This window comes from Myotis yumanensis, unplaced genomic scaffold (genome assembly GCF_028538775.1).
Source record: "Myotis yumanensis isolate MYYU_CA2020_CCGP unplaced genomic scaffold, mMyoYum1.0.hap1 SCAF_1, whole genome shotgun sequence".
NCBI classification, from domain to species: domain Eukaryota; kingdom Metazoa; phylum Chordata; class Mammalia; order Chiroptera; family Vespertilionidae; genus Myotis; species Myotis yumanensis.
The window spans coordinates 81660934-81675926 of NW_027223752.1; the positions used below are offsets into that span (position 1 = coordinate 81660934).

Below are 14993 nucleotides of genomic sequence, written 5' to 3' on the forward strand. Positions count from 1 at the left end.
TCTGCCATTATTTCTTCAAATAGGTTTTCAATATCTTGCTGTCTCTCATCTTCTGGCACCCCTATTATTCTGATATTAGTGCGCTTGAAGCTGTCCCAGAGGCTCCTTACACTATCTTCGTATTTTCGGATTCTTTTTTCATTTTGCTTTTCCGGTTGGGTGTTTTTTGCTTCTTCGTATTTCAAATCTTTGACTTGATTCTTGCGCTCCTCTGGTCTGCTATTGGGTATAATATTCTTTATTTCAGTCCGTGTATGCTTACTTTCTAATTTCTTTATCGTAGCATGGAGGGTCTCATTAGTTTTCGTGAGGCTCTCCTCGAGTTTTTTGCAAACCCTCAAAATTGTGATTTTTAGCTCCATATCCTCCATTTCTGTCATTTTTTTTGTCTCCGCATTTTTTATGCCTTTTTGGTGCACCCCCTTGTGGTCTTTGTGCGCAGTCTTGTTCTAGTTAAGCCCAGATTGTTGTGGTTAATACTAGAGGGATTTGACCACCAGGCTGACTGGCTGCGAGAATGAGCTGTGTGGAAAACTTCTGTCCTCTGGGAGGTGCTAATCTAGCCTTTGCCTGAAGCGATCCGGCAAATGGCTCTGCGCACGGCTTGGGCGGGGCGGGATCAACAGGGCCAGCGGAGGGAGCAGTTATGGCCGCTCTCAGTCCCGTTCCCAGAGGCTCTGCTTCTCAGAACCCCGGCAGCCGCTGCAAACCTCGGAGAGAAAGCTGCCCTCAGGTTCCAACTGATGCCGGATAATCCCGCTTCTCCCGTTTGAGTCTGGGTCCCTAGAGACTCGCCTGGATCTGGAGCCCAGAGTCTGAGACTCACTCCCGACCGAAAACGACAACCGCGCCCTCAGCCACCAGCCCGCTTTTGCGCGCACCTCGGTACCTTTGTATTTTCCACACTGCGCCTCCTCTGAGCCTCCTCTGCGTTGTCTTTCCTTCTAGTTGTAGAGTCTCTCTTCAGCTAGCCTTCCTGTGGTTCTGGGTGATGTCCGTTCCGTCTTTTAGTTGTATTTTTGAAATGGTTGTTTGTGGCAGCCGTCTCCGGTGTTTACCTACGCCGCCATCTTGGCCTCTCCAATGGATTCTTGAAGTGAGTTAGTAATGTTTAATTTTGAAACGTAGGCTTTAAAGACGACTTTATATTTGCTATTCAAACTCCTGTCCTATAAGAAACCCCTTAGCATCAATATCACAATCTTTATTATGATTGGTCCTTTAATTATTGTGTTTTGAAAACAGCCTTTATTACTTTTTCTGATTATAAATTATTACATGCCAAATATAGAAAATATGTATAATAAAAAAATGTGAAATTGATAATTATGTAAGCAGATAATATTGCTAACAGTTAAATTATATTTCAATTAATTTTTAGTGTAATTAGAATCATGATTTTTTTATTGAATTGTACATCTTGAATTGAGCATTTTCATTTCATTGAGACTTCTCTTGCAACACCTGCTATTTAATAGTTCTGTGAGAAATTTTAGTAAATTACAGATTTATATTAATTTTCTTCTACATCTGTGGCAAAATGTGAGTTTTTTCTATGTGTTCTGACCACTTTATTGTTAAAAATATGTGACATGTTTGTTTTCAGAGCCCAGTGATGGTATGTACTATTTGTGTGTTTGAGGAAATCAGGATAGGACATGATTTAAGAAAGTGAGCTTCTGATTAAACACACAAAGCAATTCTCTGTTCCCAAATTCTGTACATATTTGTTCACACTTATATTCTCATACAATTTAAAAGACTGAGTTGTATATTATTCACTGCTATAGCCTCAGTACTCAGCACTAACTTTCCCACATAGTTGATAATCAGTAGATGTTTGTTAAAGATAGGTGAGTTCTGGTATTTACTCATATTTTTAATTTAAGCTTTGTGATAGAATTAAATTTATATATTGATTTGTGAGGATCAGAACTCCTAATGTGTGTATTTGATTATTTCATTATGTAAGAACATATAGTTTCTTTCTATTTATAGATGTCTTTCTCAATAAAACTCTGTTATTTTAAGACAATTAAATCTACTCCTAGACTTGTAATTTTTTGCTCCCATTATGACTCAAATCTTTCTTTTTGGGGTATAGAGGAAAATTTTTATAAGTATTAGCTACCTTACTATTATTAGTGGAGTGCACAAAGGCATTAGGTGAATAGATAATTTACAGATAGCTTGTGACAAATATCCTTGCCTCATCTTCATGTTTTGACTGAATAAACTTTACTAACCACAACCTTTTTCTTTTTTTAAAAAAAGTCAATTCTTTTAATGTTATGGATAAATAAATGGAATGACAAATGTTGCATGAATCATTAATTTCCCAATTATCCCACCTGTGGTCCTGCGTAGGTTATTTTCAAGATCTCTTATATTCGCCCTAAAGAATTGGTGACTGGTATGGAGAGATAATTGCTCTTGGGGGAGTTATGGTTGTCAGTAATGAATTGTTTTTTCTTGTAAGGAAATGCATCACATTAAACCAGATGCATAACATGTGAACAAGAAAGGCCAGTATTGTAGCCCAACACCTCAATGACTTCCATTATTTCCTCACTATAACCACTAGCTCCAGTCCAGTAAAAGCAAGTTGCCTGTTGATTGGTCCATTTCCTGGAAGACAGGGAGAGGGATGCATGATGCATGGCTTTTGTTTTATTGGTTTATTCTTCCTAAACCAAATTAGAAGTGAGGAAGAGAGGGCACAATTACTATGGACTTAACTGCTTTATCGCATATACATGGGAATTGTTTTATGAAAGAAGAAATCCTCTGGTCAGAGATGCAGAGTCAGTACATACTTAGACTCATGAGACTTTAAACCTTCACTGCAGTATTGGTTTCCTCCCTTTGCTGGACAATTCACTACAAACATTATGGCCTTTTTTTTCATCCTGCAAAACCAGACTGTGTGTTGACAGGTTCCCTATTGTTTGCTTTCCCTCAGGTGGTGCTGACTGCTCAAATTTGTGTGGTTTCACCCAGTCCCTCACAGTGGGACCCTTTCTGAGCCCACAAACTAGCCATCTGTAGAGGCTGACTCTTGTTACCCTCTTGTGTGCACTGGTAGCCGGCCACCAAGTGGAATGGTGTTTGGGTGAGGTGCTGAGCATTGGGGGTGCTCGTGGACCAGTTGTGGGAATCTGCAGGCAAGGTGTCCCCAGCATCTCGTGGGCAGGTTCCTGATGTCGTCTGTCTGTGCTGCAGTTAATGGAATATGTGTCCCTTTAATGCCCACTGAGAGCCCTGGATGCTGTTCCAGGTGCTTCCCGCTTCCCAGCTGGGCAGCTCACCTCAGTATATGGATGGAGCAAGAATGAGGCGAGTCTCTTTGGCAGCTTCCCCTAAAGTTGGGAGAGCCAGGGCTCACTCACATACGCTCACGTTCCCCGATGGGAAAAACCAAAGGCCCAGAAGATTTCTATTGGTCTGCACCATGCTGCACAGGGGAAGGCGTGACTAGCTAAAATGAAATCATTCCTCCTAACCTTTAACATGCTACAAATCTCAGATATTTTTTGTTCTCACAATGTACTTCTCACACAGTGTAACTTCTGTGCTAGATTCCTGAACTTCTGCACAGGCACTCTACTTAGTGTACAATTGTGAAAATTGTTTTTTTGGGGGGTGGTGAGAAGGTGGGAGAGGGTAAGGAGATGGTAGAAAATACCCATTTAACCATTTTGATCTCAATATTTAAAAGAAAATTTAAATCCTCACCCCAGGATATGCTTTTATTGATTTGAGAGAGAGGGAGAGATAGATAAATAGATAGGTAGATAGGTAAATAGATAGATAGATAGATAGGTAGATAGATAGATAGAAACATAGATGTAAGAGAGAAACATCAACCAGTTGCCTTCGTAGGGACCCAAACTTGGATCAAATCTGCAACCTAGGAATGTGCCAGAGAGGAGGGTGGTTGCAGACCCAGGTGAAAAAAAAAAGAAAAGGTATTAAGAAGTACAAATTGGTAGTTATAAAATAGTCATTAGGATGTAAAGTACAGCATAAAGAATATAGTAAAAAATATTGTAATAACTATGTATGGTGCCAGGTTGTTACTGAAAATATTGGATAGAACACTTTGTAAAGTATATGATTGTCTAACCACTACTATAAGCCTGAAATAAAAACAAAATAATATTGGACATAAAGGGTAATTGAAAAATAAAATTAAAAAAGAGTTGGTAATGCAAAAGGAAGTGTGGGTTGGGTGAGGCTCTCAGCCGGTACATAGAAAGTCTGACGTGACCCACAGCAACGTGCTGCACCAGAAACCCTGTTTCCTGTTCTGGGGCAGCAGCAGCACACAGCTCAGCATTTCTTCTCTCCATCTGCCAGTCACCTCGCCTTGCAGAGCCCTCACACTGAGGAAGAAAAAGAAGATATCTTCCACCAAGTGGGAGAACTTGAACATGTTGGTGTACGGTCTTCTGAGGCTGGTCATAACTTCCATGTGGCTAGGTAAGGATGCCCCAGTGGGAATGGGTCTTCTCTGTGACATAACAACAGGGGTGCAGGCAGCCTTGTATGAGTACCCTGGGAAGGAAAGCTGGCTGGGAGTAAAAAAAAATCTTTCTGTGTGGTACATCTACACAATGGAAGACTACTCCACTATAAAAAAGAGGGCACTCTTACCATTTGCAACAGCACTAATGTAACTGGAGAGCATTATGCTAAGCGAAAGAAGCCAGTCAGAGAAAGATAAATATCACATGATCTCACTCATATGAGGGATATAATGATCAACATAATTTGATGAACCAAAATAGATCCCGAGACAAATGGCAGGGGAGGTGTGTGTGTGTGGGGGGGGGGGGGCAGTTAGAGAGCAACCAAAGGACTTGTATGCATCCATATTAGCATAACCAATGGACACAGACACTGGGGCAGTTGGGGGGGGGGCGGGGGGCTTGCCAGGGGTGGGAATGGCTGGAGGTGGTGGTGGGGGGGGAGGGTTAATTGGTGAAAAAGGAGACATATATAAAATATATATATATATATTTTCTGTCCCACACCACTTATCCCATATCCTTCTGTTTGTATTTTTTTCTCTCAGGATCCAGTATTGCCCAGAAGGTAACTCAAGGCCAACAAGCAATCCTGGTGCAGGAGAAGGAGGCTGTGAGCCTGGAGTGCACATATGAAATCAGTGTTACACGTTACAGTCTATTCTGGTACAAGCAGCTCAGCAGTGGGGCGATGGTTTTCCTCATTCGTCAGGACTCTTACAACCAGCAAAATGCCACAGGAGGCCGCTACTCACTGAATTTTCAGAAAGCAAAGAGTTCTGCCAACCTTGTCATCTCAGCTTCACAGCTGGAGGACTCAGCAGTGTATTTCTGTGCCCTGACTGAGCCCACAGTGAGAGGCGTGTTAGAAGGAGGTGTACCAAAATCCCAGGGCTCTGCTTCATGCATCCACCTGCTGTAGGGACCAAGGCGGGGAATTGTAATCACAGACAGGAAGCAACAAGGGCTGTGACAGCACAGGTGTAGGTAGGGTTAGAGGGAAAACACCCTATGAAAATACCTCTCTAGGTTCATGGAACATGTGTAGAGTTATCATTCATCAAAAACATCCATATCTTGCTGCTGTAAAAAAGAAGGAATTCTTACCATTTGCAACAGCATGGATGGAACTGGAGAGCATTATGCTAAGTGAAATAAGCCAGTCAATGAAGGAAAAATACCACATGATCTCACTCATTCATGGATAATAAAGACCATTACAAACTTTTGAACAATAATAGATACAGAGGCAGAGCTGCCTCAAACTGATTGTCAAACTGCAGTGGGAAGGCCAGGGAGGGTTGGGGGGGAGGAGGGAGGGGATTAAGAGATCAACCGAAGGACTGGTATGCATCCATATAATCATAACTAATGGACATAAGACACTGGGGGGTAAGGGAGGGCAGGGGTCTGTCAAGGGCGGGGGGGGAAAAAAGGACACTTATCTAATACACTTTGTAATACTTTTAGCGAAAAATAAAAAAAAAAAAAAAAGAAAAAAAAAGAAAAAGAAAATTTGGGTTGAAATAGTTTATTGGATATAAAGAAGAGCCACAATAAACAACTTACCGTTGGTGACAGATTGAGCTAGAAGAATTGACTAAGGAAATTCAGAAACATCTGACTCAAAAATCAGTAAAACTATGTAAAATTGTCAGATTTTCCCTATCAACTTGTTCAATAAATATTTATTGAGTATATTTTATTTTAAAGGCATTGTTTTTAATAACGATGGCTATGGAATCTTTCTGTTTTTCTCTTTTTTACGTTATGGTCTTTCATATTGTTTACTGAGTTAGTTTAAGTTATATTTGTTAGCTGAGGTAAGGTACCCTCCTTTACTTTCGAACGTGCCTACTATGTGACAAGCTTTGTGTTCTTCCATCTTATTAATACTCCAGCATGGAAGAGCTCATTTCAGATTTACCTGTCTTCCACCAGTCACTCATAAAATGATCAATAATTAGTGGCTCTAGGGAAACCTTGTGAAGAAGCAGTGTGTGAATTATTTTTTTCTACTCTTGTCCTTAACTTTACCACCATTCTAAAAGCTTTTTGCCATCATGTTGCACAGTTGCACACTTCCTTGCCCTCTTTCTTTGTTTTATCAGTGCTCCACAATCCCAAATCCTCATTCTCTAATATTTCCTCCTTCTATGTCTAACCCCATTGTCTTAGTGCCTTATAGTTTGAATGGTAATGGGTTTTTCATAAGTGACCTTGTATTGTACTCACTTTTATATTTACACTAGAGGCCCAGTGCATGAATTCATGCACATGTGGAGTCTAGCCGGCCTGCCTTGATCAGGGTGATCAGGTGGGCTGGCTTGGGGGAGGGGCTGAGGACAGTTGGCAGCCTGGCCCTGCCCCTGATTGTAATGTGGGGGCTGATCGGGGTTGGGACTGGCTAGGCAGAGGGGCTGTGGGTTGTTTGCTGGCCGGCCTTGTCCCTTGTTGAACTCCAGGTCAAGGGGAAAATTTACATATTAGCCTTTTATTATATAAGATTTGGAAAGCAGATGTGCAGAGTAGAAATCAGAAAAGGAGTGTGTTTAAAATTTTTAAGTTATTAACATTTTGCCATTTTAATGTAAATTTTTACCATTTTAGGTGTACAATTGAGTGATAGCAAGTACGCTTACATTGTTGATCAAGAAGCACCACTATCTTCTCTCTAGAACTCTATTCATCTTGAAAAACTGAAAATTTCTACTCCTTAAACAGTAACACTTGATTCCCCCTATCCTTCCAGCCTCTGGCAACTACCCTTTGAGTTCTCATACTATGAATTTGACTATTTCAGATGCCTCATAAAAGTGGACAAATGCACTATTGGTCATATTGTAACCTAGTGCATCTAGTGTTATATATTAGTATAATGTTCACCCATGTTGCAGCATGTGTCAGAATTTCTTTCCTTTTTAAGCCTAATATTCCAATGTATGTATATGTCACATTTTGTTTATCCATTCATCTGTTGATGGGCATTTGTGTTACTTCCAACTTTTGTTGGAAAGTTGTATATACATATATCAACACTTAGGGTATAAAATTTATTTTTAGAAATTTATACTGGATCCTTTGAAGAACTATGGTCTAGGCCCGTGGTCGGCAAACTGCGGCTCGCGAGCCACATGCGACTCTTTGGCCCCTTGAGTGTGGCTCTTCCGAAGCCTTAGGACTACCCTAATTAAGTTAATAACAATGTACCTATCAATATAGTTTAAGTTTAAAAAATTGGGCTCTCAAAAGAAATTTCAATCATTATACTGTTGATATTTGGCTCTGTTGACTAATGAGTTTGCCAACCACTGGTCTAGGCTGCTTTATTATAAACAAGTTTAAAGGAACAGAAGAAGAGAGTGATAATCAGCCATGTATGAAGTTTCAATTTCCTGTAGATTCACAAAAGTCTGGGAGAGTTTGACACCCTTGCTACAGTGCATTGCTCAAGTCAAGTATCTATTACTTGGTCTAAAACAGAGGTTCTCAACCTGTGGGTCGCGACCCCTTTGGGGGTCAAACGACCCTTTCACAGGGGTCGCCTAAGACCATTGGAAAACACATATACAATTACGTATTGTTTTTGTAATTAATCACTATGCTTTAATTATGTTCAATTTGTAGCAATGAAAATACATCCTGCATGTCAGATATTTACATTACGATTCATAACAGTAGCAACATTACAGTTACGAAGTAGCAACGAAAATAATTTTATGGTTGGCAGTCACCACAACATAAGGAACTGTATTGGTCACGGCATTAGGAAGGTTGAGAACCACTGGTCTAAAAGGAATTGTCAAGACACAACCTAGTGGTCTGCCCCGAATTGCAGTTTCTGTCCTTGTGTTTCTTTTCTTTTTTTGTGTGAAAAGCCAAGCCTGCAATTATTTAATTCTTTGTTGTTAGTCCCTTTTTCATAAATAAAGAACCTGTTAACATACTGTCTTAAGATAATTCAAAGGCTGAAGAATTAATTTTTCTACCCTCTAGGCTTTCTCTCAAATGTTCTCTGAAAATAATTAGTGGTGAAAAAACCAGGAAACAGATTTTTGCTATCGGAAGAAACTGTATTTAAAACTGCTTTCTAAGCAATTGGGAACTTTGTCTCATTATTTGTTAAATGGAAGAGTTATATTTTCTTTAATATTTTGTCATGACAATTTATCAATAATGTATACAAAGAGATTGATAATCAACAGTTGATCAATTAATGAGAGTAATCTCGGTAGGTACAGAAAAAGCATTTGACAAATCCAATTTGTTTCTCATTACAAATTCCAAGTGAATCTGGAATCTAAGGCAATTTCTCCAACTTCATAAAAGGCCTCTACCAAAAACCTATATCAAATGTCATACTTGATGGTGAAAGACTGAATGCTTCCCTCTAAGCTCAAGAATTTTGGCCCATACCTCTCTTATTTAATATTGTACTAGATGTTTTAGCCGGTGCAATAAGGCAAGAGAAAACAATAAAAGACATACAATTCAAAAAGGAAGCAGCAATCCTCTTAGTTCACAGACATCATAATTGTCCAGTAGAAAATCCAATGGTATCTACAAACATGCTACTAAAACAAACAAGTTAAACAAAGTCAAATGTACACCTATCATATGATCTCGTCATTCCACACTCAGGTATTGACCACAGAGAAATGAAAGCATATGTTTTAAAATAATTGTATGCACAAATGTTCATAGTAGCTTTATTTGTAACAACCCTAAATAGGGGCTAACGAAAATGTAAATCTATTTGTAAATGTAAACAAATTGTTTTATCTTTATACTAGAGGCCCAGTGCATGAAATTCATGAACCAGGAGGGGGTTCCCTCAGCCTGGCCTACACCCTCTCGCAATCCGGGGACCCTTGGGCAGGTAGGCAGGCAGAATGGTTAGGGGCGATCAGGCATGCAGGCTTCCTCCTCTCAAGAGTGGATTCTGTGAGGAATGGGGCTCCCTCCTCCCTTTTGTCATGGTACAGTTTGAAGGCCGGCCATACCCCCAAAAGCTTGAGAGCCAGAGTTCTCCTGCACCCTGGCAGCCAGGGGCACAAGACCTTTCTTGCCTCCGTGCCTCGGTGGCCCAGGGTTAAAGACACTGCTCGCCACCAATGCACCTCGAAGGCCCCGGGCTCACAGACCATTCTCACCGCTGCCATGACCCAGAGGCCCAAAGCCCACAGGCCCTTCCCATCTGCGTGCCTCGTTGGCCAGGACCCACTGTTCGCTTATCCGTTCTGGTCGTGATGGCCCTAGGCTATTATTAGTTAGATGATGGAATACTTACTACTCAGCAACAAAATGGAATTAAATGTTGCTACTCATGAGACCATGGAAGAATTCAAAATAATTATGTTGAGAGAAAGAAGCCAGACAAAAGCGTACAAATGATGCAAACTAAAATGTGACAGAGATGTTGCCTGAAAACAGGAACAAGGTTGAGGGAAGGATTACAAAGAGACATGGGGAAACTTTGGGGGAGATGCGTATGTTCATTATCTTGATTGTGGTGATGGATTCACAAGTATCTAGAAATGAATAATCTTATGAAATTGTTTACATTAAATAGCTGCAATTTGGTTTTATGAAAATCATGCATTTAAACAGCCATTAAAATAAAAAATGTAACAGCCCTAACCGGTTTGGCTCAGTGGATAGAGTGTCGGCCTGCGGACTGCAGGGTCCCACGTTCGATTCCAGTCAAGGGCATGTACCTTGGTTGTGGTCATATCCCCAGAAGTGTGCAGGAGGCAGCTGATCAATGTTTCTCTCTCATTGATGTTTCTAACTCTCCATCCCTCTCCCTTCCTCTTTGTAAAAAAAAAAAAAATCAATAAAATGTATTTAAAAAATAAAAATAAAATAAAAATGTAACAAATATCACCCCTTAATGTTGTTTAAGTTTTCTTGTGTGACACAAAATGCAAAATAAATCTCCTATAGGTTCTCATTTGCTTTAAAATATGTTTTTTTTTTAAAGAATATGCAACAACTTCCTATACCCATATGCTGTGCTGTTTACTTTCAACCCAACATCTTTTCAACTTATTTTGTTTTTCTCCTTGTATATCAGAATAGAAGTTTGTGGCTGCTTTTTCAAATTCCTCTCAAGCATAATTTTGTGCAAGTTCTGACATATCTTAGAAGGTGGAGAAGAATTTATGTATCTGGGCCTGAATTTCTTTTTAAAAATTGATTTATTGATTAATGATTGATGTGTGTGTGTGTGTGTGTGTGTGTGTGTGTGTGAGAGAGAGAGAGATCAATTTGATTTTCCACTAATTCATGCATTCATTGGTTAATCCTTGTATGTGCCCTAACAAGGATGGACTCTGCAGCCTTAGTTTATCAGGAGGATGCTCTAACCAACTGATTACCAGGCAGGGTTGGGCCTGAATTGCTTAAGTCCACATCTGGGAGACTAGTCACATATTCACTCAGACGACTCATGAAGTCCCTTGATCTGAATCTGTGTAGAGAGAATTCCAGGAAACAGCTTGAACTAAGCTTCCATCTACATGTCTACAGATAAATGTTTGCAGGGCCTTGCAGAAGGTGTGGCTTTCTCTAGAACCTTATCCTAATAACCCTCAGAGGGTTTTTGTTTTATTTTTTAAAATGAATGTTCATAAATAGAGAATTAAAAAAGTGCTTGTTTTTGCTGCTGGCACTTCATAAAAATGACTAGTTTATTTATTTGCTTAAAATAGTTTTTATTGATTTCAGAGAGAGAGGAAGAAAGAAGGATAAATAGAAACATCTGCAAAGGAGAAATATTGATTGACTAGGTTCCTCCTGCATGCCTCCTACAGGGGATTGAGCCCGAAATTGGGCATGTGTCCTGACTGGGGATTGAACCTCCTGGTGCATGGGGCAAGGCTCAACCAACTGAGCCACATTGGCCGGGCAAAAATGACTAGTTTTAAAAAACTCGTGTAGTCACAGGGACATTACCCCATGCTGATCCCAGAGCTTTCTCTCTGGTCTTTGAGAGCCACCTTGGTCCAGGACAGTTACCACAAATGAAATCTTGTAAATCGGTATCAGGCTGGCTGCAACAGAACCACCCACGGGAGCTTTAAAATGTTCATGTTAGTGGGTCTCAGTCCTGGAAATGTTTCGTGCAGTTATTGTTGAGATCCCAGGATCTGTCATTTTAAATCACTCACACATTGATTCTATTATCAGCTGTTGGATGAATATCAGCTGGTATATCTCCCACAGTTTGATAGCTGATGAAGAAGAGAGTTCTAACTTATGCTACAGGCTATTGATACAAAACCTCAGCTCCTGGTCTATCTGTGGGCGAACATTATTTGATTAAAGTGAAAGTCCACAGAATGTGGCAGATAGATGGTTGTAGAAAGCATTTTTAAAATTTTATTTTATTTTTATTGTTGAGAGCATAACAGATGTCCTCCAATTCCCTCCTCTAAGCCCCCGCCTCACCCCAGGCCTTCCCCACACTATTGTCTGTGTCTGTTGGTTATGAATATAAGTACAAAAGTTTTTTGGTTAATCTCTTCCCATCCCTCTGCTCCCCAACCCTTCTCAGAGATATGTCAGCCTGTTCCATGAATCCAAGCTTCTGGGCCTGTTCATTAGTCAGTTTATTATGCTCAGTAGACTCCACATATAAGTGCGATCATGTGATATTAGTCTTTCTCTGACTGGCTTATTTCATTCAGAATAATATTCTCCAGCTCCATCCATGCTGTCACAAGGGGTAAAAAAATCCCTTTTTCATAGCCAGATAGTATTCCATGGTGTAAATGTATCACAACTTTTTTATCCACTCATCCACTGAGGGGCACTTGGGCTGTTTCCAGATTTTAGCTATTGTAAATAATGCTGCCATGAACATAGGGGTGCATATATCCTTTCTGATTGGTGTGTCTGGTTTCTTAGGATATATTCCCAGAAGTGGGATCCCTGGTCAAATGGCAGCCATTTTTAATTTTTTGAGGCAATTCCATACTGTTTTCCACAGTGGCTGCACCGGCCTGCATTCCCACCAGCAGTGCACTAGGGTTCCCTTTTTCCTCCATCCTCATCTGCACTTATTGTCTGTTGATTTATTGATGGTAGCAATTCTGGCAGGTGTGAGGTGATACCTCATAGTAGTTTTAATTTACATCTCTCTGATGACTAGTGACTTTGAGCATTTTTCCCTATGTCTGTTGGTTGTCTGTATGTCTTCTTTGAAGAAGTATGTATTCAGGTCTGTTGCACATTTTTTAATTGGATCGTTAAGTTGTATGAGTTCAAAGTTGGAGGGATCACAATTCTGGATATCAAATTATACTACAAAGCTTTTGTAATCAAAACAGCCTGGTACTGGCACTAGAACAGGCATATAAACCAATGGAACAGAACGGGGACCCCAGAAATAGACCCACACCAATATGATCTATTAATATTTGTCAAAGGAGGCAAGAGTATATAATAAAGACAGTCTACTCAATAAATGGTTTTGGGAAAATTGGACAAGTACATGCAAAAAAACCCCCCAAAAACCCAAAAATAGATCACCAACTTATATTATACACAAGAATAAACTCAAAATGGATAAAAGACTTAAATGTAAGACACAGAACCATAACAATCCTAGAAGAAAACATAGGCAGTAAAACTGCAGACATCTCACATAGCAGAAATTTTGTCGATGCATCTCCTACGGTAAGAGAAACAAAGGGAAAAATAAATAAACGGGGCTACATCAAGCTAAAAGGCTTCTGCACAGCAAAAGAAACCACCCTCAAAATGCAAAGGGAACCCAGTGTAGGGGAAAACATATTCACCAAGGTTACACCTGATAAGGGGTTAATTTCCAAAGTAGAAAGCCTTTTTTATGCTAGATCTGCATTAAGGTTATGGGGTTTGTACTTCTGGCCTGACTCACATTGCTTAGTTATCTCATCTTGGAATGAACAAAACAGTAGGAGATTAAGATATTGATCTGAGATCACTCTTTATTGATGTTCTAACTTCAATTAAGATGTTTCTTTTGTCTAGGATTCATACTTAAAAAATGATTCTGAAATTCATTTGATTTTTTTCTCCTGAAAATTTTTATTAAAAAGATAGCATATCTTACAATTGTTTATATTTTAAGGCTAAGGAAATATTGTATGTGATATAGTAGTGAATTTTCAATGAAAGACTGCTTATTTCAGTTCAATTTAGCAAATATTTAGTAGGAACGTAATAAATGTCAGTCATTGTTCTATATTGGGGTACAGTACTGAAAAGTGAAGACTCACTCAATAAAGACTTTGTATTATTTCCTCTGATTTCAACCCCAAATTCTTCCTGATTCAGTGGATTCTAGGCAGGCCCACAGCAGGTACATGAGAATATATAGTACTGTATTAAAATGCTCAAAACAAATTGCTATCTTCCAACTGCAGGAATACCCTGCATGCTCTGTTAAAGTACTTGCATGTCAGGTATTGTCTTAAGGGAAGAAAAAAGACCTGAGAGCTTCAGATAGTCATTGTTTAGATTTCTAAACGCAGCTGAAAACTGACGTGTGCCTCAGTGTCACAGATGAGAACTGTGGTATTCAGGTGGTAACCTCAGAAACATTTCAATCCCTGTCCACCAGGGGGTGCAGCTTCCCAACACAAACACATTTCCTGTGTGAAATACAGGCTTATTGGTATATTTATCATTTCACTGTGTCTTCAGCATTTCTTCATGTCAAGAGTCAAGAACATTATTTAGATGAGACTGTAGAGATGAACTCTTCTCTGGGCTTAGTGACTGTGGTACTCTTAGTGCTTGGTAAGTAACACACCTCTTAAAATATGGAATATTTCTACTATTATGTCAGGAAATTCTTTAACTTTAATTTTGTTGAAGAGCTTCATGCCCAAGGTGACAGAGTTCTCTTTTTTTTCCTCAGGACAAGCCCATGGAGACTCGGTGACCCAGACAAAAGGCCAAGTGACTCTCTCAGAAGGAGCTCCCCTGACTGTGAACTGCTCCTATGAGACCATACTGTTCCCTGCTCTTTTCTGGTATGTTCAGTATCCTGGAGAAGGTCCACAGCTCCTCCTGACAGCCACAAGGGTCAACGAGAGTGGAAGCAGCAAAGGATTTGTAGCCACATACCAAAAACAACCAGATGCCTTCCACTTGGAGAAAGCCTCAGTCCACCAGTCAGATTCTGCAATGTACTACTGTGCACTGGGTGGCACAGTGACAGAAACTGCAGGGGGAGCTGAGCACAAACTCTGAACAAGGAGCCTGGCTGCTGAGTGTCTGTGACTGTTCGATCCACTGTGGTGGATTTTATTATAAAATATCAAATTTAAAGTACATTTAATACAAATTTCCAATATTTTATGCCCTTTAATACAGTTGTTAGGATAATTAGACTTCCACATGTACAGGGACATCTAAGACAAAGGAAGGCTTTTATTTAGGAAATAATGCACTAAAACCTGGAAATGAAAA

General features: G+C 39.8%; 2 gene segments (V, D, J or C); both read left to right on the forward strand.

Moving 5' to 3' along the window:
* The first annotated feature begins 4433 nt into the window (after positions 1 to 4433).
* LOC139006887 (T cell receptor alpha variable 14/delta variable 4-like) lies at positions 4434 to 5451 on the forward strand. The segment is given in 2 exon segments: positions 4434 to 4482; positions 5078 to 5451. Coding segments are annotated over 2 exon segments (423 nt in total).
* Positions 5452 to 14272: 8821 nt separating this feature from the next.
* On the forward strand, positions 14273 to 14774 carry LOC139006953 (T cell receptor alpha variable 9-2-like). The segment is given in 2 exon segments: positions 14273 to 14318; positions 14440 to 14774. Coding segments are annotated over 2 exon segments (381 nt in total).
* The last annotated feature ends 219 nt before the right edge of the window (positions 14775 to 14993 follow it).